This window comes from Electrophorus electricus, chromosome 21, assembly GCF_013358815.1.
Source record: "Electrophorus electricus isolate fEleEle1 chromosome 21, fEleEle1.pri, whole genome shotgun sequence".
NCBI lineage: Eukaryota > Metazoa > Chordata > Actinopteri > Gymnotiformes > Gymnotidae > Electrophorus > Electrophorus electricus.
In genome coordinates, this window is record NC_049555.1 from 11,408,127 (window position 1) to 11,433,482 (window position 25,356).

At 43.1% G+C, this 25,356-nt stretch overlaps 1 protein-coding gene across 1 annotated transcript; it reads right to left on the reverse strand.

Moving 5' to 3' along the window:
- Positions 1 to 1,759: 1,759 nt before the first annotated feature.
- rhpn2 (rhophilin, Rho GTPase binding protein 2) lies at positions 1,760 to 23,980 on the reverse strand. The gene is made up of 15 exons (XM_027008986.2): positions 23,766 to 23,980; positions 19,934 to 20,049; positions 14,947 to 15,075; positions 12,282 to 12,357; positions 11,689 to 11,766; positions 11,317 to 11,441; positions 10,685 to 10,851; positions 9,085 to 9,272; positions 8,733 to 8,889; positions 7,974 to 8,093; positions 7,603 to 7,797; positions 6,797 to 6,873; positions 5,546 to 5,692; positions 4,497 to 4,655; positions 1,760 to 4,264 (listed from the first exon to the last, which is right to left on the reverse strand). Exons 1-15 carry the CDS (start codon positions 23,832 to 23,834, stop codon positions 4,010 to 4,012), a joined length of 2,058 nt encoding a protein of 685 aa, XP_026864787.2. The 5' UTR covers positions 23,835 to 23,980; the 3' UTR covers positions 1,760 to 4,009.
- Positions 23,981 to 25,356: the final 1,376 nt, after the last annotated feature.

The following is a 25,356-nucleotide window of genomic DNA, read 5'->3' on the forward strand; positions in this document are numbered from 1 at the left end:
GTCTAGAAACCCCAAGGCCTTCAGGGTTAGTAAATAGTGCATCCAGTTTGGGTTTAACACACTTTTTTAATACTCTTGTCTGTCCGCTTGCAAGCCACTTCCTAACAAAGCATTCTATTTTCAGTCACATTCTCTATATGCATTCTCCATTTACACATGACAAAATATAGCTGCTTGAGACAAATATAGTTTCTCTCCATCTCTCTCATTTTCTGTCTTACTTTTTCTCTCATATTTTGTACCGTTTTGCTCTCTATCCCTCCCTGTTTCTCGTACATAAATGCTACTTTCTAATGCACACACAAGTTAAACCACTCTGACATCACTGTTGGCATAAAGAAACTATCTCTTTAATAGCCAGCCCACAGTTCAAAACCCCCCTGCCTGTGGATAATTTAAAATCCATTACTCAACCACACGACATTCAGCATCCCCTAGTCTGTCCTTTACAGCATATAGGAGCAAATTACTGTTGCTCAACTGAAAGAGAGGGGAATGTTGTTTAATTTCTCTCTTGTTTCCATTGTAAGGTTGGGCTATTGGGCAATCATCCAGGAAAACAAATGAATCTTACTGTAATGAATCAGAGTTTGAGTTCCAAGTCCTCTGCTCAGGTAATCACTCTATAGACTGTTTTTCAAGATTTGTGACCCAGCCCACTTTTGCAATGCTACATTTCAAGGTACCACTGAGAAATTTGGGGAGGAGGACTGATAACCCAAATGTGCTGATCAGGCCACATGCATTTACAGAATGTCTGTCTATACCATCACTACTTTTATTCCTGGGTTTGTTAACAAAAGAATCTAGTTACATATGTCACTGAGTTGTAGATGGTTTATTTAGTTAGTTAGTTAACCTGCTTATGTGCCATCTCTCCACAACTAATGTCCAGCATAATCACTTTTCCTGTAGACTAACAAGATTAATCAGAGAAAAATGGACATGTAACAAACATAATCCTTCACAGGGAGGCATGCTGTCATCATAGACCAACATTATACAAGCTGGGTATTATACAAGCTGCATGTTATACACACACATGTCTGTGGTTCGTATTAAACAAGTTTTTTTTGGTGCAAGTTTTTGAACTCTTATTAAATGTTTATTTGTTTAGGGAAATAATGACCATTACATCTACTGATTTCTTAGGTTACTTTTTAGAAATACTCTACCCACTTTCGATTTTGAAGAAGGGCTTGTATTTCATCAGCCCTCCCACCTTGAGGAAGATGAAGAAACAGTCAGCCATCCCCATCTGAGTGAATACGATTCTCATGGAAGAGCTGAACCTAATTCAGCACACCAGACGTCGCGTGGAAACAAATGGCCTCGGAGGGACCGGCGTCTGCGAGCGTCACAAGGTTCATTATTCTACGTGCCGTACACATGTAACAGGTATTTTCTTACATGTGTCCTTTGCAAAACAAGGGGTAGTTCTTGAGGGACATTCATAAGGACAATAGTCACTGCAGACCATAGAGCACCACTACCATCTATTTAAAGATACAGCAAAATAGATCTGCTTTCCGTATGCCATGTTTCCACTGTTAACCATTTTTGCAGGATTTTGTTCAGCTGAAATAGCCCTTCACAAAAATGCATACACTGATTTTGCATCAGTGAATTTACAGTGAATGAATGGATGATTATTGAGGTCCAGCTAAAACCATGGACATCATTTATTAGCAAGTATACAGAGGCAGGATGAGGCACTTGAGAAAATGAGTGATTCAAAACACAAATTTTACCCCAATAGTTTATTTAGCTTCAGGTTTACATGAATACAATATGAAGTAACAAAACATGATCAAATAAAACATCACCAAAACGGCCACAATTCAACTGCGCATAAACAGTATAGTGACAGAAGTGAGCAAAAGGTAGAGCCCATGGAGGGGGTGGAGCCACAGAGGAACGTGACCCGCTTACAGACAGACCCCTTGTGCTAAAGCCCCTGGGCAGAGTAACCACGTGGAAGTTGCCCTTGACTGCAGTACTTTACTTCAAGAGTATGTTAATACTTAACCCTAAAAATCTAAATGTAAATATGCGCTTTTTAAAAATAGTATGCTATTATAATATTCAAAATAGGAGCAATAAAATCAACCTACACAATCTCATCACTATTTAAGAATAATTTTCCTTTTTAAAATTAAAACTTAATATATTTGCATAGACGATTCTACATTGCTGGCCTAGTGAAGGTACTTGGCAGAACGATGTTTCTAACACAACATTTATAAGAACTAGAAAATAATACATATTTAAAAAATGACAAAGACTTGGGGGAGGGGGGGCACAGAACACTACACTGAAGTTGCAAATTCAAATACTTAGTTGCACACAAATGTGTTTTGTTTTTTTAAAAAAAAAGCACTTAAGAATTCAGTTTGAACTAAGGAAACACGATGGATGTAACCAACTCACTTGTAGCATCAAAATCTACTCTAACATATTATACACCTTACACATTAACATACACACCTTGCCAGTTTCACTCTACCTAAATATTAAAATCTTTATATGAATACATTACTTTATTTATATAGATCTTTTTATTTGTGCATTGAAAATATTTGATTATCAAATGTGTATAAGAATCTACTTTGTAGACAGTGAGATGCACCTAACACTTCAAGAAGCATTAGCAAATACATTTTTTTTTTAAAAGAGGAAAAGTGAAAAACAAGAATTATCTGTCTATTCTGAACGAGGGTGTAATCCTTCATACGAGAGTTTGGTCATATATTTAACCCAAGCACAACCAGAGTCTTGAGGAACAGTCAAAATTCTACAACAATAAATACATGACCTTTAAAGCAAAAGGGCTCTGGGGACTGTGCTTCACAATTCACACTACAGCAAACGTTATGTCTTTTTCATGTTGCAATCCTGACTCTTACGATCACATTTCACATTATACTGCCAGAAGATTCCAGAACAACAGTCGTATGATGGATTTCTATGCTTTAGAACGCCCCAACTTTCATTTCAGGAAGCCTAATATACATTATACACCCAGCATGTATAATGTATAACCGTGAGTTTATTGTTGTTACTAAAGACCATCAGAAGTGCGTAATAACAATGAACCTAGGGTTAAAAGACCCCCAGCAGTGTCAAAGGATCTGACATGAGATGGAATTCAGTAACCTTTTCTTTCTTACAGGAACATTAGGATTAAAAGTGGTACATTTGGCAACATCGCGCCGAGAGAAAATGCTGACGCCTGATGACTATAGGCGGCTGACAAGTGTAGAAAGATTCATTTTTCTGGAAATCTGCTGTGTGATTCTATTTACATCTTACACACCCTAAAAGAAGCTGAGGGAAAATTCCAAAACAGAGATTCCAGAAAATGAATTCCAGAAAGAGTTTTGTGCAACACAGAAGGGTGTGTCAATAGCGCCGTCTCCAACGCCCCAGGGCACTGGAGTCCAGTTGTTTCTGGCCGACACGTAGTAACCCAAACAAACGTCACACACTTAACTGAGGATCCTACTGGTCATTGTTTTCAACTTTTCGGTATAAAAATACAACAAAATGCAGAAATAACAGATTTCCAGCATCAGCACCACTCATCATGTGACCAGTAAAAACAGCATCCTTCACTTTTACTTAAAGCTACTGGGAATACTATCCACGTTCAGACCATGTTCCAATCTGTTCAAAAAGTCTACAAAATGTATTCTACAGAGTTCTTAGCACCCATATGGGTACACATTTTTCAAAAAGCTTCTGTTAACCATCAACTAAGGGGGAATACTGGTTTTGTTTATGCCAAAGACCCACAGGCTTATAAAATTCTTATTGGCAAATATAGCCAAAGAAACACCATGTCGTAGGCTTCTGACATTACTCAAGTCTCACCTTAAAGATCCCGTGCAAAAAGCCTTTTTGTTTTCTCTTTAGCATTTTATAACCTGTTTTCTCCCTCTCTGCAGGGTAGAATGCTAAGCCGCAGACAGCTTTGTTGTGTGTGTGTGTCTGCTTGCGCCGGGCACACTCAGTAGAGGCCACTGTCATTGAAGGCGCTAGGGAGGGGGGAGGACTGTTTGTGCAGGGACATGGCTGCGCTGTAGTCTCCTGTTGGGAGGCTCTGGGTGCTGGCGCTCTTATGCTTGTTTTTCAGGCCCCAGCTGAGGAGCGACGGCTTCTTGGCCACCTTGCGTGCCTTTGGGTTCTTGTCGTCATCAAAGGCTAGACAGATCATGGAGTAGGTCTTGGGCAGGCCTCCCGAGTATGTGGCACTTTTCGTTGGCTGGTTTTGGGAGACAGAGAGGATCGGACATGTCAGTGTTCCAGTGTTTTGCGAATAAGGACAAATAGTGGATTTGTGGAAACAAAGAAGCACACTGAAACACTTCTACATGTAGAAGAGTATTCCCAAGGATGTGAAAGAGGATAAGGTCCTCCATTAGCACAGGCTGTGACTGAGCCCTCTAAGCCTACGTGGCTCTGGAGGGGTTTAGGTGTTGAAAGAGAAGAGTTACCATTGGCTGGCTGCTGCTGTCCATCATGCTAACGACTTTAATGTCGACGCCTTCCTCGTCCACATCCTTCAGCAGTTTTATGACATCACTAACGCCCATACATTTGCAGTCTGTGTCGCCCACAGCAACCAGGTAATCTCCCTCTTTCAAGCCCTCCATCTGGGGATGTGGTGATAACAGCAAAAAGATTCAAAGAGAGAAGGAGAAATGGTTACATGAAGGTGCAGTAAAATATGTCCTGTGAGAGAAATGCTTTGTACCACTTTACAAATGTTTACAAAGAGCTTATCAGGGGAACAGGCATCCCAGACACACACCCCCCCCACACCCATTATAAACCCACACTCACAGATACATTAAAAAACACACACCACACACACACAAACACCCATGCAGCCACCATGAAATGTAGGGCTCTGGTACAAAGCTCAATTGCACTCTGTAAGGATGGACTGATGTATTCCAACAAGTGCACATACACGCGGGCGCACACTCATGGCCATTTCTGACCAAATAGGCAGCTGCTCTAGACAGCTTAAAGAAAACTCAAGCCATAAACAGGTGTGTGTGTGTGTGTGTGTGTGTGCGCGCATTTCTCTCTCTCTCTAGGTGAGACAAAGGATCATGCACTGCTTGGTTCCCACGAGAGAGAGAGAAAGAGAGAGGGAAAAAAAAAAAAAAACAACAAAAAAAAAAAAACACTATGGTAGTGGTAAGTTATAATTACAAAAGAAGGACCAGGTCCATGTGAGAAATCATGCACTCTCACTAATCTGTCTGCCCTCTCTCATTAAACCTGCCCACAGTTATAGAGCTATTAGTGAGCAGTGAGAGAAGCAAAAAGAGAAAGAGAAGGAGCCTACTTCAGAAAGAGGTTTAAAGCCCATTAATTAAATAAAGCCCAAATTAAAAAACAAAGCCAATGGAATATGCATTTGTCAGCTTAGAACTCTTAAAAAACATATAAAGATTAACTGTGTAAAGTGTTTGGGGGTGTGTGTGCACACGCACGCACACATGCATGCACATGTATGTATGCATACACTTACAGCTGCATAACAAAGCGGATCCAGTGACTGGATCTGGACAGGTGCGTCACCCTTCAGGGTGAAGCCCAGGTCTCGGTCTTCCATCTTCAGCCGGACGGTGCGCGGCGCCGTCCATCTCTGCTTCGCTGAGAACACAGACAACGGGCCCTGCACCGCATAAGAGGCACTAATGTCACCACAGCAACACTCCATGGCAACCTGCTCCCAAGGCAGTCTTGAAGAGGATGAGTTACCAATCGTGAAACACCACGCCATCAGCTGGCAAATGGGGTTTCTTATTTTTTAGCTACTGCAGGCTGACTATTGAAAAAGGCTTAACAAGATGTAGTCTGCTTCACAGAAATACAGTTTTTAAACAGCTTCACACACACACACACACTTAAAATAAAAGGAAGCTTGAAGGGAACTCTGAAAACCACATTTTTACAAACATAATAATATGGAGGTAGATGAGGACAGTGAAGACGACCAAAAACAGCACCAGAGTCCACACCTGGCCTTAACCATGTGACCCAACTGGTCCAAATGACTAGATTCACCTCAACTTCTGGAATTCCAGAACAAAACTTGAATATATAGGAGATGCAGAGTTGCAATTAAAGTGAATCTAGATTGGCTTAGTCTACCTGTCAGGCCAAAAAATGGGTTTCAAAAAACCACAACCACCACCCACAATCAGAAAACAGCAACAGGACAACCTGTTTGTTTCCTAGGTACAGAGCCTGAGTCACTCACGCACACACAAGCACGCACACATGCACACAGTACCAGGAACTGTCAGATACAACAATAACTCAGGAGCATAATTTTAAACTGAAGCTACATTTGTGCATTCCTCAGTTGTAGTAGATGAGACGGTTCCAGGGAATTCTGAATGCACTTCTAATGTGGAGAACATATTTCACCACCAATACTCATGTTAGTACTGCCAAAGCAGTTTCTGGCTTTTACCCACCGTACGAACAAACTCAGCCCAACTCAGAAGCGCTTTGTGATGGACATTGGCTGCATTTTTGGTCTTTCCGAGGTGCAATACACCCTGGCACAGGCTGTAATATGAGTTTGTATGAACGGTGGAAAAACCTTTGTAGGGGTCTATTCATCACAGCACACAAGCTGAACACGTACGTAAAGTGAGCCTTATGTGATTTTCAATGACACAAAGCCTTAAAAAGAGCATTGGTGTGCTGTGAACAGAGCCCGCGAATGACTGGGAAACAGTTAGGGGAAAAAAATCAGCAGCCCACATACCAGTCGGTGGAAGAAGTCTTTGACTTTCACCTTAGTGGCGGCAGGGAGTTCTGGTTCTGCTCTGTGCTCAGTTTTAGCTGACGACGGGAGGAAAATGCATAGGGTCATTTTCTGTTTGCACTGTAAATAAAACTGATATCATCATTTTTTTCAGGACCTGGATTGTACATTGTGTGCTCTTATTGTAAAAATGCAATGAGTTTTAGGTTTTTTTTACAATATACCTTATTTTGAGTAGATTTCAGGGTTTTCTTTGTAGTTATAACACATACACATTTGCTATTCAACATTTAGTAATGATCATTCATCACTGCTACTATCGTAACCTTGCTTTCTGTGACAGTTTCTTTGTTCAGACTGTAATTGTGCTATGTCAGAGGTGAAGGAAGTCCTCATCATACCGAACATGCTTAAGATATGATCTGAGATAATTAACACTGTAATAATTAACACTTAGAAACAAAGATCTACTGCATTAGACATCGAAGGATCGTTGCCTCAATTGTGAATTGTGATCTGCTGAAACTAATCTGCTGGTAATCTTGATTCTGGTAATCTTAATTTATTTTCAGTGCAGAGGAGATAAAAATCGCATTCAGTCTCAAAGCACCATTGGAAATTCCTTCATAGATTCCACTGATGGTGCTCTCTACTCTGAAACTTCACTGATTACAAACAGGAAGCACTTAGCCATTTCTGGACTGCTATGCAACAGTAACAGCTGCATTCCTGAAAATGTGTGCGTTATATTGGATGAATCTGGACCGGGCCGTTGTTGGCCCGGCTTTCTCTTTGGGCCGACTCACAGATAATGTCCGGAGCCTCCATGTAATCGGTGAATTCGCCTTCAGTGGTGTTGTGCTCGAACTTTGCCAGCGAGCGCTTGAGGCTGGCCTGCAGGATGTCCTTGAGAATGTCGATGTTACGGAGGTGACGACACAGGCCCTGGATGCGCAGCGCCTCCTCCTGGTTCATTATGGCACGCCTCAGGTGTGCCTTACCTGCCAGGGGCCGGGGAAAGGTGGGGCCAACAAGGCAGGGGAAATGAAAGGTGTGTAAGTTTAGGAGAAAACCCTCATCCCGTGCTTATGTTGGCATTTTTGAAGGTCCTGTGCTCACAGCGAAGACTCCCGTTTTGAGCAGAAGCATGGAGGAAGCCTTCACTGCTTCATCTCACCTATACGTCGCCTCTCTTCTTTATCACGCAGGATGTCTAGAGGTGAGCGTCCGTCTGGCATGGTGTCGTACAGCTGAGACAGAGCCTTCTCCTGCTTATCTTCATCATCACTAGGCTTTACTGTACGTAAACACACACACACACACACACACACACACACACACACACACACGATGTGATTTTACAGATGAAAACAAAAAGCCTCAGAAGTGGAGCATTTCCAGCTGCTCCTGATAACACTATGAGAAGCCCATGCACAGAGTCCTGACACTGGCGGTCTGGCCAACGTTGAAGCCACGTCACTACAGGCATCTGTGGGAGCCTGAGCTTTATCAGTCGAGTGTGGTGGCAGGAACCTCTGCGAGACTGCCGTTCCTGGCACGGGGGGTGGGATTGTAGCCCCATGCCAAAAACCGGCGTGTTTGCACAGCAATAAAAGTGTTGCATAACCCTGTCTGCTCTGTGTCTCGCCTCACTTTGTCCATCTCCTTTGGCTCTTTGTTTTCTGCACTCACTTTACGTCCTTCCCTCAGCACAAGGAAGATTAAATAATAGTTCCACACACCAACCAGGCGTCATTAGAATATAAGGCGACTCTGTTCAAATCTGCGTCACTGGTCTCTCGAGTTAAAGCAAGAGAGTTGAACACGAAAATGATATACCATCTTCTAAAGCTCGCCCTTGGCTTTCAGCCAATCAGCAGTGGTCAACAAGGCTTGTAGCTGGGATGTAAAGGCCAGGTTTGCTTAATCAACTTACGCTGATGGTCCAATAGTGCGGTGGAGACGAAGTAGTGTGCCAGAGAGCAGTAGTGGTAGGTCTTCACTTGTGCCATTGTGGACCAGAAGAAGGGCACATTGTCCTTAATGGGCGTCTGGATCATTGACTGATAGACCTGATCATACACTTCTCCCACCTATGACAGGAAGCAACAGCGGCATAAGAACATGTTACCTGCGCACACAGAACAACGCGAGCAAGAAATGGCACGTTGCATTGAGTCTCAATAAAGTGGTCATTACATGAATGCCTGAGAAAATAAAAACTTCACTACGGTCTGAAGTGTCCCACAGCACCACCTAGAGGTTAGGAGGAAGTAATGCGGCAGTACCTTTGCAGCTTCCTGTGCCATTCGGAGCAGCATGAAGAACTCGTTGCGGATGCCAGACAGCGCGATCTTCTCGAACAGGCACTCCTGGGCCTGCGCCAGCATCATCTTTATCAGCATGCTCAGCATGGCTGGGCTCATGTCATAACTCGGGGTGTGTGTGAACGTCTCCTTCAGCTGATGGAGAACACCTATGGGTGAAACTCACACACACACACAAAGAGAGAGAGAGAGAGCACTTAGTGTTAATGTATGACTGTATGCAAGATTATTAGAGAAGTCTACTGCACTGTTAAGAAAACAAAACCTTGCGGTGACTCATGTAAACAAACCCCAAATACTCCCACATGAGTGATTCCTCAGTTTATTTCACCTGAAGTTGACATTTTCCTCATTTCTCATTCATGCATAAAGGCAAACATTATGGCAAGCGTGTAACTTACATAACTTACATAAATGACCTCAAAGTCATTCGTCTTAAACCAGCAAAACACTGACCGCCACCACCAAAAATGACTTTTCTCCATTATCTGATGTCAAGGTGTGTGCTCGCCTGCAGTCAGTAACACTGACATATTGTCTCAGGCAGCTTGACCTTTTAAGGTCAACTCCTAGAAAAGAAACATCTGTTTCTCTTCTGCATGCCTAAAACAGGTTTAGGTTTCTTTCAACAGCAGCGTTCAGAACGAGAGAGATAAGCTTAGCGATAGTTGGCCATGCTGCACACCCAGACAGCCTGTCTGCCATTTGTCTGTCACGGTTCCCTCTTCAAGTGTCAAGGCAGCAAGCAGGAGGGCAGCCACATACGGCCCATCCGCCTAATACCGTCAAAGAGCCGTTATTAGTTTCACGGGTTTGAGTGTGAATTACTGAAGGAGGACTCTTCCGGTTCGTTCTGATAGCGCTGGAGGCAAAGCAGCATAATCCCTCTTTTGGTTAATGTTTTACCAAGAATGAAACGGACAGGAGAACAGTGCCGTTGCCGCCTCCAGCTGCTCAAAGTTTGTCTCTGGGGCTCTGCGAGACGCTCAGCTCTCACTCTCTTTTTGCTCCATGTCTCTTCAACTCTTTTTTTCATTCCCTCTGTGCCTCTCGCTCTCTCCATCTTATTTTACTTACACACACACACACACACACACACACACACACACACACACACACACACACACACACACACACACACTCACTCTCTCTCCTCACTAACACACAGACACTCAGCAGTTCTAAAGTTTATGTTTCCTTTCCTTGGTAACAATCTCTGAACTCTGTGGGAGAGGATGACTGTCACCTGGGTCAGATCACGGTTCAAGCAGCCAAGTCAAATGAACGCATTCAAACGTAGACCGTAAGACATCTAAGGAACACTTTACTTTAAGTGGCCCTGAGGCAAATCACAAACTGCTTATAAGCCACATGCAGACCTTTATGAACTCTGTTGTCAAGAGCAGCAAGTGTGATTATGCCAACACTGACAGGAATCGTCTATACTGGCACTCAATGCCTATACAACAGTTCATACCAGCAGACATGAGAACAAATGGACAACAGATACAGGAAATCATGCATATGACAACACCTCTGTTTAAAGCCTGTATGGACTGACCGGCGGATTTCTGGAAGGCTGCGATGGCTTCCTCGAGGCCAGAGAAAGTCTGCCTGTCACTGCGTGTGCCAATCTGGGTGTAGAGAGCAGCTGTGTTGAAGAGGAGGCTGGCCTTCTCCAGCGAGAGGTTCTGTTGACACACTGGCACGCCTGTGAAGGAGTCGTACCTGTGCAAGACAGAGTGGCAGAAAGGTTAGCACACATGAAACTGCCTCAGGGCCTCAAACAGCCGAGCTGTCGCAGTTTAAAGAACTAGCAGGGTTGCCCCTGTGTTTTAGGTGTCTATGCTCCAGGAAAGACATAAAGGAGTTCAGAGAAAGGAGAAAGGTTTCTCTGACCTCTCTGGTTCATTTGCCTGAGGCTTATTTACGGTTAACACATGCAGTTATTTTTAAAAAGGAAGCAGCCCAACCCTGTACAAAAGTACACCAACAGGACTGGGTCGATACGTTAAAATGACATAATGGTCTGTGTAAAGTTTACATAATGGCAGGAACAGTCAGTACGGTGGAAATACGCCACTGTTTTCTGAAAGCTTGAGGTCACCATTCCCTATCCCATACTCATGCAGCCACCAAGAAACTTTTGATACCATAAAGTAAACATGGTTGCACTACTGTTATGACACACACCATGTAAAGAAAATTCCCATCTGACGGTTGGGTGTGAAGAATCGGCTCTCTACCAGGGAGAGATGGGCCACATAGCTGGACAGCAGTTGTACGCCTGCCTCGTTACGGCTTGGGGTGCGGCACGCCTGTCTCACACACACACACACACACACACACACACACACACACACACACACACACACACACACACACACACACACACACACACACACACACACACACACACACACACACACGATAAGTGTGTAACATCAAACAGTCCATGTTCATGCACATAACACCTTACCTGCTAACAGCAGAAGGCAATGTAATATGTATTATGAAGGTCATAAGTGTTACCGTCACTTTAAGAGCAAGAACAGGTGTTGATACCTGTCTGAGGTCCATGAGGTCATCGATCTCATCCTGAAAGTTAGCACCATCCTCACTATAATGCTCAAGTATAAAGTCCTGCCAAAACACAACAGGCTTCATTTTAGAACATTACACATACTCACTCATACACCCACACACCCCTACCCACACAATGTAGGCCTGCTGATTATGACACCAGTGAACCCTTGGAAATGTCTGCAGCGGTGAACAAGCTCTAGTACTCAGGAAGAAACTTTGATAGACATAAAACTAAGTGTGGCATTTCCTGGGTTGTTTTTTTGCCCAGAGGAAGACAGATAGACAGACAGATACAGACAAGGTGTTACAAAAATCTGGACAGGCAGTCTATAGATGAAAACGCTTCTGCAAGTCATGACCTCGAAGGGCACAGCGTTCAAAGTGTTCAAAAAAGGAAATCAATAAGGAAAAAACAACAAAGAATCTGAAATATTTAGAAAGGCTGAATTCATGTTTACACCCCATGACACGAACAAACACTGAGAAACTTTGAAGAATTTGAGCGTTTGAAAAAAATAAAAGGGAGGGGAAAAAAAGGAAATTTCATGTTGAAACCCTGCCCCCAAACAAACCTTGAAAGGAACGGAGAAGTCGACTTCTTTAGTCTCCTTCAGACCCAGCGGGATGAGGGGGATGCTGACCGTGCCTCTGCACAAAAGACAAGAGACCAGACTTTTGAAAGCGGAGAAACGACGGCCAAGCAGGCTTTGGAGTCACCCCTGACCGGAACATAGGACAGCTTCCGCCGTAGGTGTCATGAAACAGTTAAACTCTGGGCTTAGATATTCAAACTTGGACTTTCTTTCCGTTTACACATGCTGAAACCACACAGGGTAAACAGCACTGGCCCCAGGTGCTGGCTTCACACAGGCTGCAATACATTAAAGCAAGACTGACCTCTGCTATAATCATTTAACAAAAATGTACAGTACACAAAATCGCCACTATTTAAGACAGGTTTTTGTTGTACTATTCTACATACTTTATAGATACAATTGAGTGTTCAAGGTGTTTTTTAGTATTCCATAAGACATAGGCCATCCACAATATTTGGCAACATGACCACAATATGATTTTTTTTTTTATCCATATGTTGCAGTACTAAAGTTATGGTGCACAGTTTCTCACTAGAATACTTGTTACATTTTAATACGGGGTATTCATTACACAGGCCCTCAAAAATAAGCACAGACAGCAACAAACATTTCCCCATTTCCCAAAAGCACTGTAGTGTTAAGTTTATCTTTAATTAGAGAGAGTAATCAGTTCCGCACCATTATTTAATGAAGATCTTTACACAGCCGAGATTTAGTACAGGTTTCACTTCACAAAACAATGTTTGAAAAATGAAGAATGTTTGACATATTAACAGAAATGCTGATCTGCTCGGGTGGGTGTGTATGTACCTGTTCGGTCGTGCGTACACACCCACCTTCCCAATCTCACAAAAAATGTACTTGCGCTTTATTTTTTTAACCCTTACAAATTTAGCAAACAGTTTTAAAATTATCGCAAGTTTGAATAATTTCCTGGTAATATCAGTGCTGGGGTAAAGAAGTGATTAGGTCTGTACTCTCTAATCTATAAAGGATATGCATGCACATGCACACTCACACAGACGCACACACACGCGCACCCGAGGCCAGAGGCCTCAACCATGTACGTAGTAAAACCATTATTCCACTCGTCCTGTGCAGGCTCAACTAAACAGTGTGGCAACATCCCCTGTTAACAGAGGTGTCCGCTCACACCTACACCCACCCAACGCCCAATCCAGGGGTGTGTGCTGAACGAAGGAATGCCCACAAATGCCCAAGATCTGGGACAGAGGAAGGAGGCTGGCTCTAACACAAGGAAGCATGCCAGCGAATCTCAAGGACACACATGCTTTTAGAGGAAACAAAGCATCCCATACACTCGCACATGCACTCACACACATTTTACATTTACATTTTAAGGCATTTCGCTGACGCTTTTATCCACTATGACTCAATACAACTGGAGCAATTGAGGGTTAAGGGCCTTGCACAGGGACCCAACAGTGGCAACTTGATGGTGGTGGGGCTTGAACTGGCAACCTTACGATTACAAGTACCTTAACCACTGAGTCAGGGAAAGCAGAGAAGAGGACACACACGCACGCACGCACGCACACACGCACACACACACACACGCGGCTCTGAGCTCACTGCTGTCTGACTAATAATTATTTTTTATTTCTGTCATTATGGGAGATTGCTTGCCACTCTCTCCTCTCTGAGTAAACTATTGTTTTTTTTAAATTTGACCCATGCAGCAATCTCTCAAAGCAAAAGACATGCATGTACGGGTTACAGGGTGTCAACAGCGGAGTCAGGGAAAGCAGAGAGCTCATGCACATGAACATGCGTGCAACCCCCACCCTCCCCTGCATGTTTAAGCAACTATTCAAATTAAATCTCTCCTCCCTCCTCCTGCATTTAGTCAAGTAATAAAAGCTGACTCCTTTGCAGAACACCAGACACACACACCCACTCCCACTCCCAGCCATGAACTTTATGAGGTAAGAAGTTAATGAGAATTTTTTGAAGGTCAGCAGACCCCATCTATAGAACAATGGGCTAAATCTGACCAAGATGCATTTAAACTGTGGCTACATCTGGGTGACAAAGGCATCTACTAATTGGAATGGCCCTGTGCAGCTGTTCTGTAGTGTATGAGCTCTGTGTGTGTTTACATCTGTCATTGACCTGCATGCCTTATCAGAACAATAAATTAATTATATTAATGGCAGCTAACACATTCTTAAGCTGATAAGGAAAGCCGGTGAAAGCCAGCAAGACAGCAAGACAGCAGCCGGAAGGTACGATGGCTTCCTGCCACGTCCCTCTCCGGCCGCCTCTCTGGCCCTGGGCCACACAGGAGGAGTGCTCATCTGTCAGCCCAGCATGCTGGCGCAGACCCACCTGGCAGGTCCCGAGCTGGTCCATCGAGCTTGCAAGACAGAGCGGCACTATGTCGTGTCTCACTCGGTGCGCGCGAGTGCATTTGTGTGTGGAGGCATGTGGGTTTTCTGCTTAATAAGCCTATGTGGCATTTTCAAGTGCACAGCACTGAGAGAAGGAAAGGGGATGGAGTTCAATCACGGGTCTTGCTACTGTTGACTCACAATTCTGCAAAACTATCTTCAGCAGATTGACGAGAGAATGTGCGTGCGTGTGTGTGTGTGTACACATGTACATGTACATGTCTACTTACTTTAAATTCTGGTAAACCTCCACTGAGCTGTTAAGACCCTCCAGCTGTTCCATAAGAAGCTGCAGGTTTGAGTTCACATAACTCAACTCCAGCACAACCATGTCACGCACTTTGTTATTCGATGTGGCCCTGAGGAACACAGAGGACAGTGAGGGAGAGCTTTTTTAATGTCAGGAATGCATTACATTGGCATTAAAAAAAAAAAAAATTAGTAAAACAGCAGATTCCTAATTTGATTTCTCATGCAACAACCCAAGTGTTGCTGATGGCTAATCAGATTGGCTAACCAAATCCTGATCTACAATGCATGAGAAACACAAATCACAGACGCAATCAAATGAAGATCTGTTTAAACGGGCTCCTCTGTGCCGTCCGTCTTAAACACAACCTGTATATACACAAGTTGCGCATGTACACATACACACACCCAGTCCAAAAAAAAAAAAAAAAAAAAAAAAAAAAGTGTATACACACACACACCAAAAATATGTAATTAAATAAAACTAAATAAATAAAAAATGTAACAGCTGCTGATTTGCAATTTTGTTACTCTCTCACGTGTGGTGATCACAACCATCCATTTTTAACCTCTGACCATCTGAGAGAAAAGACAAACTTGCTTGTGTGAGTCTGTCAGTCAACTGTTGAGCAGGTTCTTCAGAAGAGGAGTAGTCCAGCCATTTTTCACACACTCTCCCACTCTTACACGCACACACACGTGCGTTTGGTCATTCCTCAGACCCCAACAGACATTTCTGCTTAGGAAAACTGTATCTGTTCAAAAAATGTCTGGCTTAAATTCAAAGCATACCATGAAGCTTAGTTTGAAAGCAATGTTTGTAAAGAAAATTCCTTTACCTTCTCTGTAAGTGTCCAAGCATCTGATATATAGACACATTTCTCACTTCCAGTAACTTGAACTGGCCAATATCTCTATTCTAAGTAACAATGCCATAATGCAATTTTAAACAAGCATCTCAAAAATGCACAGAGGTGCACCAGCCTGAGCCTTAGTTCCAGACTTTTCTGGAAAACTGACCACCATTTTCACATATAGATTAGCTCAGTACTCATGACGACATCATGAGCCAACTCAGTGAAACCTCCCCGGTCCCCATTAGTTCTGGCTGGACTGCTGACACTCCAAGATCCTCAGGGCCTCTCAGGGCCGATGAGCGGTCCCATTCTATATCAGAGCCAGGAGGAGTGTGTGAGAGAACTCCCAAAGGCAAACCTCACGGCAAGATCACAGTGCGGGAGGATAGCATCAGGAACAGACAAGAAAAAAAGGGGATTGGAGTATTGTTGGACTGATGGCGAAAAACAGGCTGAAAAGCGAGCCAGGAGGAGGTGCACTACATATCAGATCAGTACTGTGGACTCGGAAATGCACATGTCCGCAGCCAGAAGCGCTGCAGTGGACAGAAAAGGCCAGCGAGTCATGCTTTTTATCTTGGTGGTTACCCCAGCATTTCTATGCAAACACGACAATAAAGGCATTCACCAGCACCCTCCCTCTCCCTCACCCCCGCCCCCACCTTTGGGTGGAGTTTTATACGGTCTGTTTATTTCAGATAAGGCCTTTCTCATCACTGAGAACCTGTCCGCACCTCGAGGACAAAAAAGCATATTTGACTGTGGCTTGCGCTTTAAGCGGTTTGGTTGATTTTCCGCTCCGACACGATGCATCCTGACGGGGTGCTGTAGCGAGGGATCGTGGCCGGGGTGGTGTTGTGACACAAGCACCAATGACTGTAGCTAGAAGATCATATAATGAAAACAGGAGGGCAGCAAGGACTGAGGTCACATGGTAAAGTAAGACGCATATCACACGTATGTTAATCTCGGTCGTTACTGACAATAATAGTGTTGATGAAGCAGAGAGCGGAAAAGCAGTTCGGCCGAACCAGTTTGGCTCGCGAGCCGATACAAAGACGCAAGAAGAATGTCAACATACTGATGTCATCTGACTAAAGCCACGCACAGAGAAAGCAGGAGCAGGAAAGAGAGATTAAGGATGATTCAGACAATTATTGACCTGATGTCAGATTTGAAAAGTCACCACAAAACCTTTTGTTTTGTACGCAAACACATGAAGTGGAATATTTTCACTCCAACCAGGCCAAAAGAGCCAGATCATCTTTTGGGGTGTGTATATTTCCATGTATGCATTAATGTGGACATGGATGTACTGCAGTATACGTCGAGTGTGTTTTTGCAAACCCCCTTGGTTAATTGTACATTAGGGTTAGTCTTTTGTATGGTTTGTCTGAGGAGGAGTTGGCAGCACCTGTTCAGTAAGGCAGACATGCGCATTCATGAGAGGTTTCCTCCAAAACACACCCAGCCCATACTTATGTAAGGTTAACCGAAGCCGTTTTGCTTTTCCAAAAGCTTTTTTCTCCATTCACTTTTCAGGTCTCCAGTCATCAGTGAGGCAGTCCCCCCCCCCACACACACGTAATAGCCTTCAACTCAAGACCTCTCATTATGAACTTTGTATTGACCATCCCATGCCTTGTGGGTTTGTGTTTGCCTGTATGCTTTAAAGGTCCCCTGTGGCTTAGATCTTTACAACCTGTAACAAGTTTCATCTGCAGACCTGTTGTGTCAAAAGGGTAACAGCTGAACTGCAGCACCATCCCAGGAACCTTCCTTTGATGTGTATACGCGACACTCATTACACACTGTTAGAACAGTGTGTCCTTGACAATACAGCCTCCAAGGGGAATCCCAGGAGCTAGTCAGGAGCCCATCTCCAAGGCAACAATGTTCTCATGGGAACTTCGCGGTTAGAGCACCATGTAGTTTTCTCCTTCCTCCAACTTTAGTTTAATTTGCCATCATTCACCCTTGCAAACACTTATTCCATAAACCCCAACAAGGCCTGTACTGAAATGCTACAAAGGGTACAGAACTAGAAACTAGGCCATAGTTAGGACAGTGAAGTGAAAGGTACTCGGGATGTGACAGTAATGCTAGGTCAAATCAACATAGTTTACCTCTAGATAAGAGCCCCTGGAACACACTGCACCCTGCATTATCATGAAAGAGCAGCACGGGGCCCTGGCCAGTACAGATCTCCCAGTTCTGGCTCTGTCCCAGTCTCCCAGTCCTGATCTGAAGAAGAAGAAATATGCTGGCTTGGATATTAAGGGTGTGCGTGTATGCACTCTCTGGACTATTTGAACAAAGTAATGCTAGGAAAAGGTTACATCACCAGTGTGGGTACAAAGCTTTGGAATTTAAAATGCGCATACACACTCCCACACACATTCACTGACGTCTAATTGCTCAGAGCGGAGATGGTTTAACAGGTTTTAAACGGTCTCTCTCTTCGTTCCACTGCTACCTTAAGTTGCACTGTGGTGGCCGACCGCACATAAAGGCCAAGCTGTACTTCGGAAGGCAGGACTTCCACAAGCAGTGCACTCATTATCTTACACATTTCCCCAAGCTACCATACAGAGGAGAGGAGCGGAGGAGTGGAGAGGAGAGAGGAAAGAATCTGTCAGATTAGAAGCCACAATGACGTCAGAAGAGCCAATCACATTCTTCACTATAAAGACCAGCACAGCAGGCGTGTCCGTCATTGCCGTGGAGACTGCACATACTAAGCATTGCTATAGTAACAGATAAGTCCAAAGTTAGAGCATGTGGCTCTTGCAATGGTAAACCAATGAGAGGCTCAGTAAGAGGAACACACAAACATTTCCAACAGGAGACTACCTTTATGGCTCCGACTGCTGCAGTTATTTGGTTCTGTAGGGCTTCCAGACCACTAGTGAAACCCAATAGCATCAGCGAATGTGATCACAGACCTAAAAGCAGTTCTGCCACTGCAGAAAGCCTTGGCTAAAATGACACAAAGCAAATGCTGATCCCAGACCGGTGGAAGAGTGATTTCCAGAACTGCCGACTTCTGAGCAGCAGTGGAAACAGTGGCACGGCAGACATGAGGAGATTGCAAAGCTGAACCATAGACTTAAACTAATCTACTGATTAAACAAATAGGCTGAATAGCTGAGAGAGAACTTTCAAGCAAACCTCCAACACTGTTGCTTATCTACCATGCTGCACCTATCCAACTGGGTGCAGGCACAAGACAAATCTCTCACCCACTGTCCTGTGGGGTTTTATCACTAGCAAAAAGTAAATTAGCAACAAGATGGTTGGGAGGCCATAAAGAAGTGAAGCTTGTCCATTTATGGGAACCAATGGAAAAACACACTGTTTAGTGAAATAATGTCAAAGTAGTTGGCCCTCCCTTAGCATGTTTAGAACAATGTCTTTTTGATTGCTTGGTTGGTAGTTTTGTTGTGCAAAATTCAAAACAATCTTTTTCCTCTAATGCATGGCCTACTGTGGTCACTGCTTGAACCAGCATTCCAGATTCTAAGAGTTAAGCTGCTAGGTCCAGCTCACACAAACTACAATAAACACAACTCAACCACAGTCACAGGTAAGTCATAACCGGTATGAGCTATTAAACGGGAACTATACACGCGCGAGTATCCACTCGCTCACGGACAGCATTCTCTCCCTACAGCATCACCAATCAAAAGAAAGGCACACTGCTACAAATCTGTCACATTCCACACATGCCAATAATTTTGATTGAAACACGAGATTACCTGAAGAATCTTATCTATGTACAGCATGCATGTGTATATGTCCAGATCTTACATTAGATAATCATGTCGTAAGGCTAGGCAACAGACAGGACCGAAACTGCTCAATGTAAACACATAAGGCAAATTCCTCTAGAGGAGGGAGGGGTTTAGCCAACACCCATTTCTCTACACACACACACTTTAATATAAGCAAGCAGAGGGAGAACTCCGTCGTCGATATCTGTTCAAGAGAGTGAGTTTTATGAGCTCATTGAAGCATAGCTGTGGGTGTGCATGTGCGCTTTTAGTGTACAGGAAAGTGTGAGCCAAGGGCATGTGCGCGCGCATGGGTGCCCACGCGAGTGTGCACGTACTTGAGGAGATTCTCTGCCCCAGCTCTCATTCTCATCTCTTTGATGATTTGCTGGTTTAGGGATGCCCTCTGATTTTGGAGCTTACTGCGGCCAGTCTCAGCCAAGGGGTTACAACCCTGAGAAAGAGAAAGAGAAAGAAAGAGAGAGACTGTAAAAATCTGCATTCAAACGTGGGACACTTAAATGTTTCACTGACAAACCAGTTGAATGTAAATAGTGATATAAACCAGGGGGTATCAAATATCACCATCATTAACAGCTACAAATAATCTAATACTGTGCAAAACCGCAAAACCAACTACACACTGGTGTACAGTTTCTTCTCTCAAAACATAATGTCCCTTCCAATGTCTCTCTTGCACTGACACACACAATCGAGAACAATCTGTGACTCAGTAAGAACACTATGCCAACTAGGTGTGTCCCTGCAGTGTCATGCGTTGGTGAAGCAGAGAGAGGGCCCCATCCTAATGAAAGCGTGCCCTCCTTTCAGACACACGTGATTAAGAGATCTGAATAATCCACAATGAGTGGAGTATAGCTTTTATTACTGCTGCTGAAGACATGATGGAATCTTTCTAAGAAAGCACTCCAAGCACTTATCTAAGCAAACATTTTTGTGCAAACATGGCGAAAAAGCTAAATCTGGGCACCGGGGAAAGCGGTCAGATGATAGTGCTCCGAAACAGAATTCTGCACTGTCTTGTGAAAATATGCATATACATACAACTATCAAAGCTTTAGAACTCAAATTTCAAAGCATCTTTCTGCTAATAAAAGTCACCTGTGTAATCTGCAAAGGTTGCACACCTGACATGGACAGTGCTCCATCCACAAAAAGCACATCAGGTGAAGAATGCCTGAAGCTCTACTACTAATTTATTTCCAGCTTCCAGTGTAAAACAGACATTTGGCTCTGAACATTTGGAGAACTTACAAGAAGATGCATGAAAATCAATGTAGATTTGAAACCATAATACCCATCTCTTCTATTACTGTGCTAAGGTACACCAAAACCTAGCATGCATTTAATAAATACGACCCTTCCCAAAACCAACTCATTCAAAGCATCGCAGAGCTCTCTGAGAAATAACAGCAATATCGATCAGGAACTTGACAGCAATGTACTGAATGTTAAAATATACTTTAGAGACCAGTTTGCTTTGTTCATTTCTTCCTCCACTTTAAAAAAAAGCAAGGCTGTTGAGAGTGTTATAAAAAATAATTTGCTATCGCTGTGTCTCTCCAAAAAAAAAAAAAAAAACACCACAACAAAAGGCGCAGCCTAGAGTGAATGAGCCATTCTACAAAATCAATTATCAGTCCAATGAATCTGTGTCAAGAGACTAACAGGGTCTACACAATGGTTTAGCTGTAGTGCTCACCCCAACACATCCACACTACCACACACACACACACACACACACACACACAGGTTAAAACCTACTATAACAAATGACAAGCAGGTCTTATGTGCACTATATGCAGCGCAAAGACCCTTTATGAGTCGATATGGTAACACAAAAGTAATAGTCTGCCTCCATACCTCGTTTTTGTATGTTACTCTGCAACACTGGCTATGCAGATGGGTCCTTGACCACAGATGAAGCTCACTTTCTCATTCTGATCATCATTCGAGTTTACTGTTCTGACTGCCACACTGAGAGGTAGCAAAGGCCATTTTACAACTGTACAACTTTTCCCAGCCTTAGCAGAAGTCCCAGCATCTGTACTGCATTAGCGCATGTGGTTTGGCTGCACTCTGCCTTTGGCCAGATGCGACGTCAACGGAAGAAAGACGAGAGGAACATGCCGAATTTGCAACTCTGTCTGTCTGGGCACGGATGCAGCTCGCTGGCAGTGGTTCAAAACCAATCTGCAACATTTGCCATCTTCAAACCACGCCTCACTCATCATCCCATTCTCTGCTGTACCAAAACTACCCCCTCCCTATGCAATAGCTCCCAGGACATGCTACATTTAAAAAAATGATCCGCTCATTCCACAACATCTATCAGTCTAAAACCATCACACCAAACCAGACTGTTTGTTACTCCAAAACCATGCACCTCATTCTTCATCTACTAGCCCAAACCTATCCACCCACTCCACATTATCTGCCAAAATTTTTTTTTTTTTTAAACCCACACACATCCACTACACCTTAACTTTATTATTTATCTCTACTGGCCCAAAGTGATCAGTCCACAGGCCATATTCCTCCAGCCCCAAAGAGATCACTCCATGTTGCACTACCTACTAGCCCAAAACTACATCATTACTCCATCACTCAAAAACCCAGAGCTGCCCAGAGATCCATTTTCCTTAAACCATTCCAACACATCAACTTCCAACCGAAAAAAATGAACACACCTCCAGGTTATGCACCTGGCCCAAACCCTGAGCTCATGGACTTTTCCTATTGAACACTGTTTCTTTTCTAATCTATTCCTCTACCTACTGGCCCAAGACCACCACTCATTCTTTGCTATATAATGGCCCAAAGTTACATCCAGGCACTGCATGATCCTCTAACTGAGCTGCTTGGCATAATACTGAGGCATTTCTGTCTGAGGATGATGTCAAAGGCCCAAGACAAATCCCATGTATAGGAAATAACAATATTCTCAACCAAAAGGCAGAAATTTCAAATATGCTTTTTTAATTAAATTCACTCTGGCCACCATTCAATTTAATAAAGCCAGAAAGCACTGGATAATACAACAAGGCAGACAGCATTCACAAGCAGAGTCATAGTTTCCTAGAGACAAAGGCTCTTTTCAGCACCGGAATACACTAAAAAAAAATGCAAATATGTGCCCACGCAGGTTACACAACTCAGGTCAGACCAGCTACGGCAGAACTCCGCCAACAGGCCCAATAATTATGCTCTTAAATTAGTGCAGGCCTCATATACATACACACACTGAGATAAGTGCCATGTTAACACGGTTATTTAATTAATGGCTGCTTAATAATTCTTCTCAGGTGTTTTCTAGAACATCCAAGATGTAGTGAACAAAAAGATCATTTGTTAAACACTTTATCTCTATGTTGTTTATTGTCTGATAGAAAACAAACACACACAGATATCAGTGTGGGCACCCTCTCGTGAAAAAAGTGAATCAGGTTAAGAAGAATGTGTAGGAGCATAAATCCCTCCATGGAATTCATAAGCCATAACTCAGGATGTTTGCATCTCATGAGCGTACGCTCTCTCTAAACCTTTGAGCCACAGCCATGAGGTTATTAAATAACAGACAAGAGCCAAATTATAAAAGTTACTTTAACAGTAACTTCACTTGGTCCCTATTATTGAATTTTAGATCTTCTGGACGTTAGATTAAATAACAACTTAGCAAACAGGCAAGAACAAGACAAAAAAGATCAGAGAACGCCCTACAAAACGCCGTTTCACGAAGATGCTTTCGAGCGCGGAGAAGCAGTCTGGCTGGCAGAAGCCCCTTAGAAGTTCACCACATGCCCGCCAGATGTCCTCTACCAACGAAATCAAGCATTTCCACCTAAGATTGGCTACATGAAACAAACTGTACGTAGGGCTCGGCAGTGGGCAGAAGTAGGGATGTGTTCTTTAAGACTCAACTGCAAGCTTAAGAACAGTTATGCATTTCAGGAGGCTGCATTTACATAACGTCACGCAACTTTGAAAATACCGCACAATGTTTGCAATACTAAACAGATCAACTACATAAGGCGCACTGAAAGACAAGGTGGTATAAAAAAAAAAAACCCGTAAACACCTGAGTCGATTAAGCTTGTTTATTAGAAACAAAGCCTTCATAAGACCATCGAAACTTTCTCCATGTCTTACCTTTCTGAAGTAGTCATTTTCAACAACGCCGTTGCTCTTGCATCCGTTGGGAATTATTGCGTCTGTCATTTCTAAAATCTCGGTCTCAGCACTCCGCTTCGATGAAAGTCAGAAAACAAGGTTTGATGATGCCCCTGTCGCTGAACAGGTGCGTGTTTAATGTGAACGGACTCGCTAGCACGACTCTGCTCTTCTCTCTTGAACTCTGACAGTCTTTACAAACAATCTCTTTTTCCATCAGCGTTCTCCGCCCCTCATTGTGACGACAACTTGGAGGAGGGACTATAACTTACCTGCGCAAACCCCCCGCCCTCTTCCCCTGCCCTATAAACTCTGCGTGGTTTATATTTAGAAACAGTAGATTTCAGTAACTTGTCCGAAACATCGCAGAGCTCTCCACGACAATATGTCACACTCACAACGGAAGTGATTTAAGAAGGAATTTACTAACAGAGTAACAAGTACAACATTGACTATTACTAATATATGCACCTGACGTCTATGATTTATCAAGGTTTACTTTTTAAACTTTTATTAAACCTTTAAACGAATTTTACTGAGCAGTTAAAGTCGTGTTTTGAAATTGATACAAAGTTCCCATTTCAGGAGGCTACTTATTTAGTTATTTACTGTTTTACGGTAGCATGCCAGACATCCTTTGTCTGGTTTAATACTGAGAAAAGAAGAGTTTTAAAGAGCTTAAACTAAAGAAGTTAAATGTTAACTATAAAGCCTTGCACTCTCTTTAACTTCTACGTCAGAAATTGACGGTCTATAGATCAAAGAATTACTATTATGGGTTAGATCACACTGAATGACTACTGTTTAGTGCCTATTAACAAGCAAAGTTACTCCAAGGAGACTAGCCACTCAGTTGTTTAGCAGAAGCTATTTTGACAAAACTGTCTATAAGCTCTTATATGTATATAATTCTTCTATAGTTCATTACTGCTTCATTGGTCCCTTCGTAGCTTACAGCTGTTGAAGGCTTGCAGTAATTTATTTGACATCCATCCTACTGAACCATCCTCCCATTTCAAAGGCAGAGCTTTTGTTAGAGAGATCTTTACATCTTTAGCCATGTGCCATTTAAACTGTACATGTTGCCATGGTGACAGTGATCTTCAATGCCAAAACCTCTTGTAGGGCCCTTATGTACATGTTTTAAAGAACCTTACCAAATAGCTTCTTTACCCCTGTCCACTCACCTCTGCTAATGCCAAACAAAGACTTTGAATGATGGTGACACAATCAGTAGTTGCTTAGTAACGATTTTGTACACAAACCCGTGTGTGTGTGTGTGTGTGTGTGTGTGTGTGTGTGTGTGTGTGTGTGTGTGTGTGTGTGTGTGTGTGTGTGTGTGTGTGAACTCATTTTACCAGTTAAAATAAGGGGTTTTACCAGGTTTCATGATTTTTTTTTTAAAAAAAAAGGAAAATGAAAAATTGGACTCTGCTAGGTTTGGGGTTGAGGATGATATGTTGATATGCCAGACATTAATGGTCTGTGCAGTCATAGTAGATTTATTTATTTATCCAACCATGAAACTGGAACTGAACAAAGGGATTTTTATAAGACCCAGAAATGTCTG

Bases quoted from the DNA above. Each gene is read 5' to 3' on its own strand.
- rhpn2 (XM_027008986.2), bottom strand. From the start codon at position 23,834: ATGACAGACGCAATAATTCCCAACGGATGCAAGAGCAACGGCGTTGTT. The intron at 8,890-9,084 runs GTACTGCCGCAT...TTCCTGTCATAG, and splicing joins TGGCACAGGAAGCTGCAAAG to GTGGGAGAAGTGTATGATCA. The intron at 4,265-4,496 runs GTAACTCTTCTC...TCCCAAAACCAG, and splicing joins ACAGCAGCAGCCAGCCAATG to CCAACGAAAAGTGCCACATA.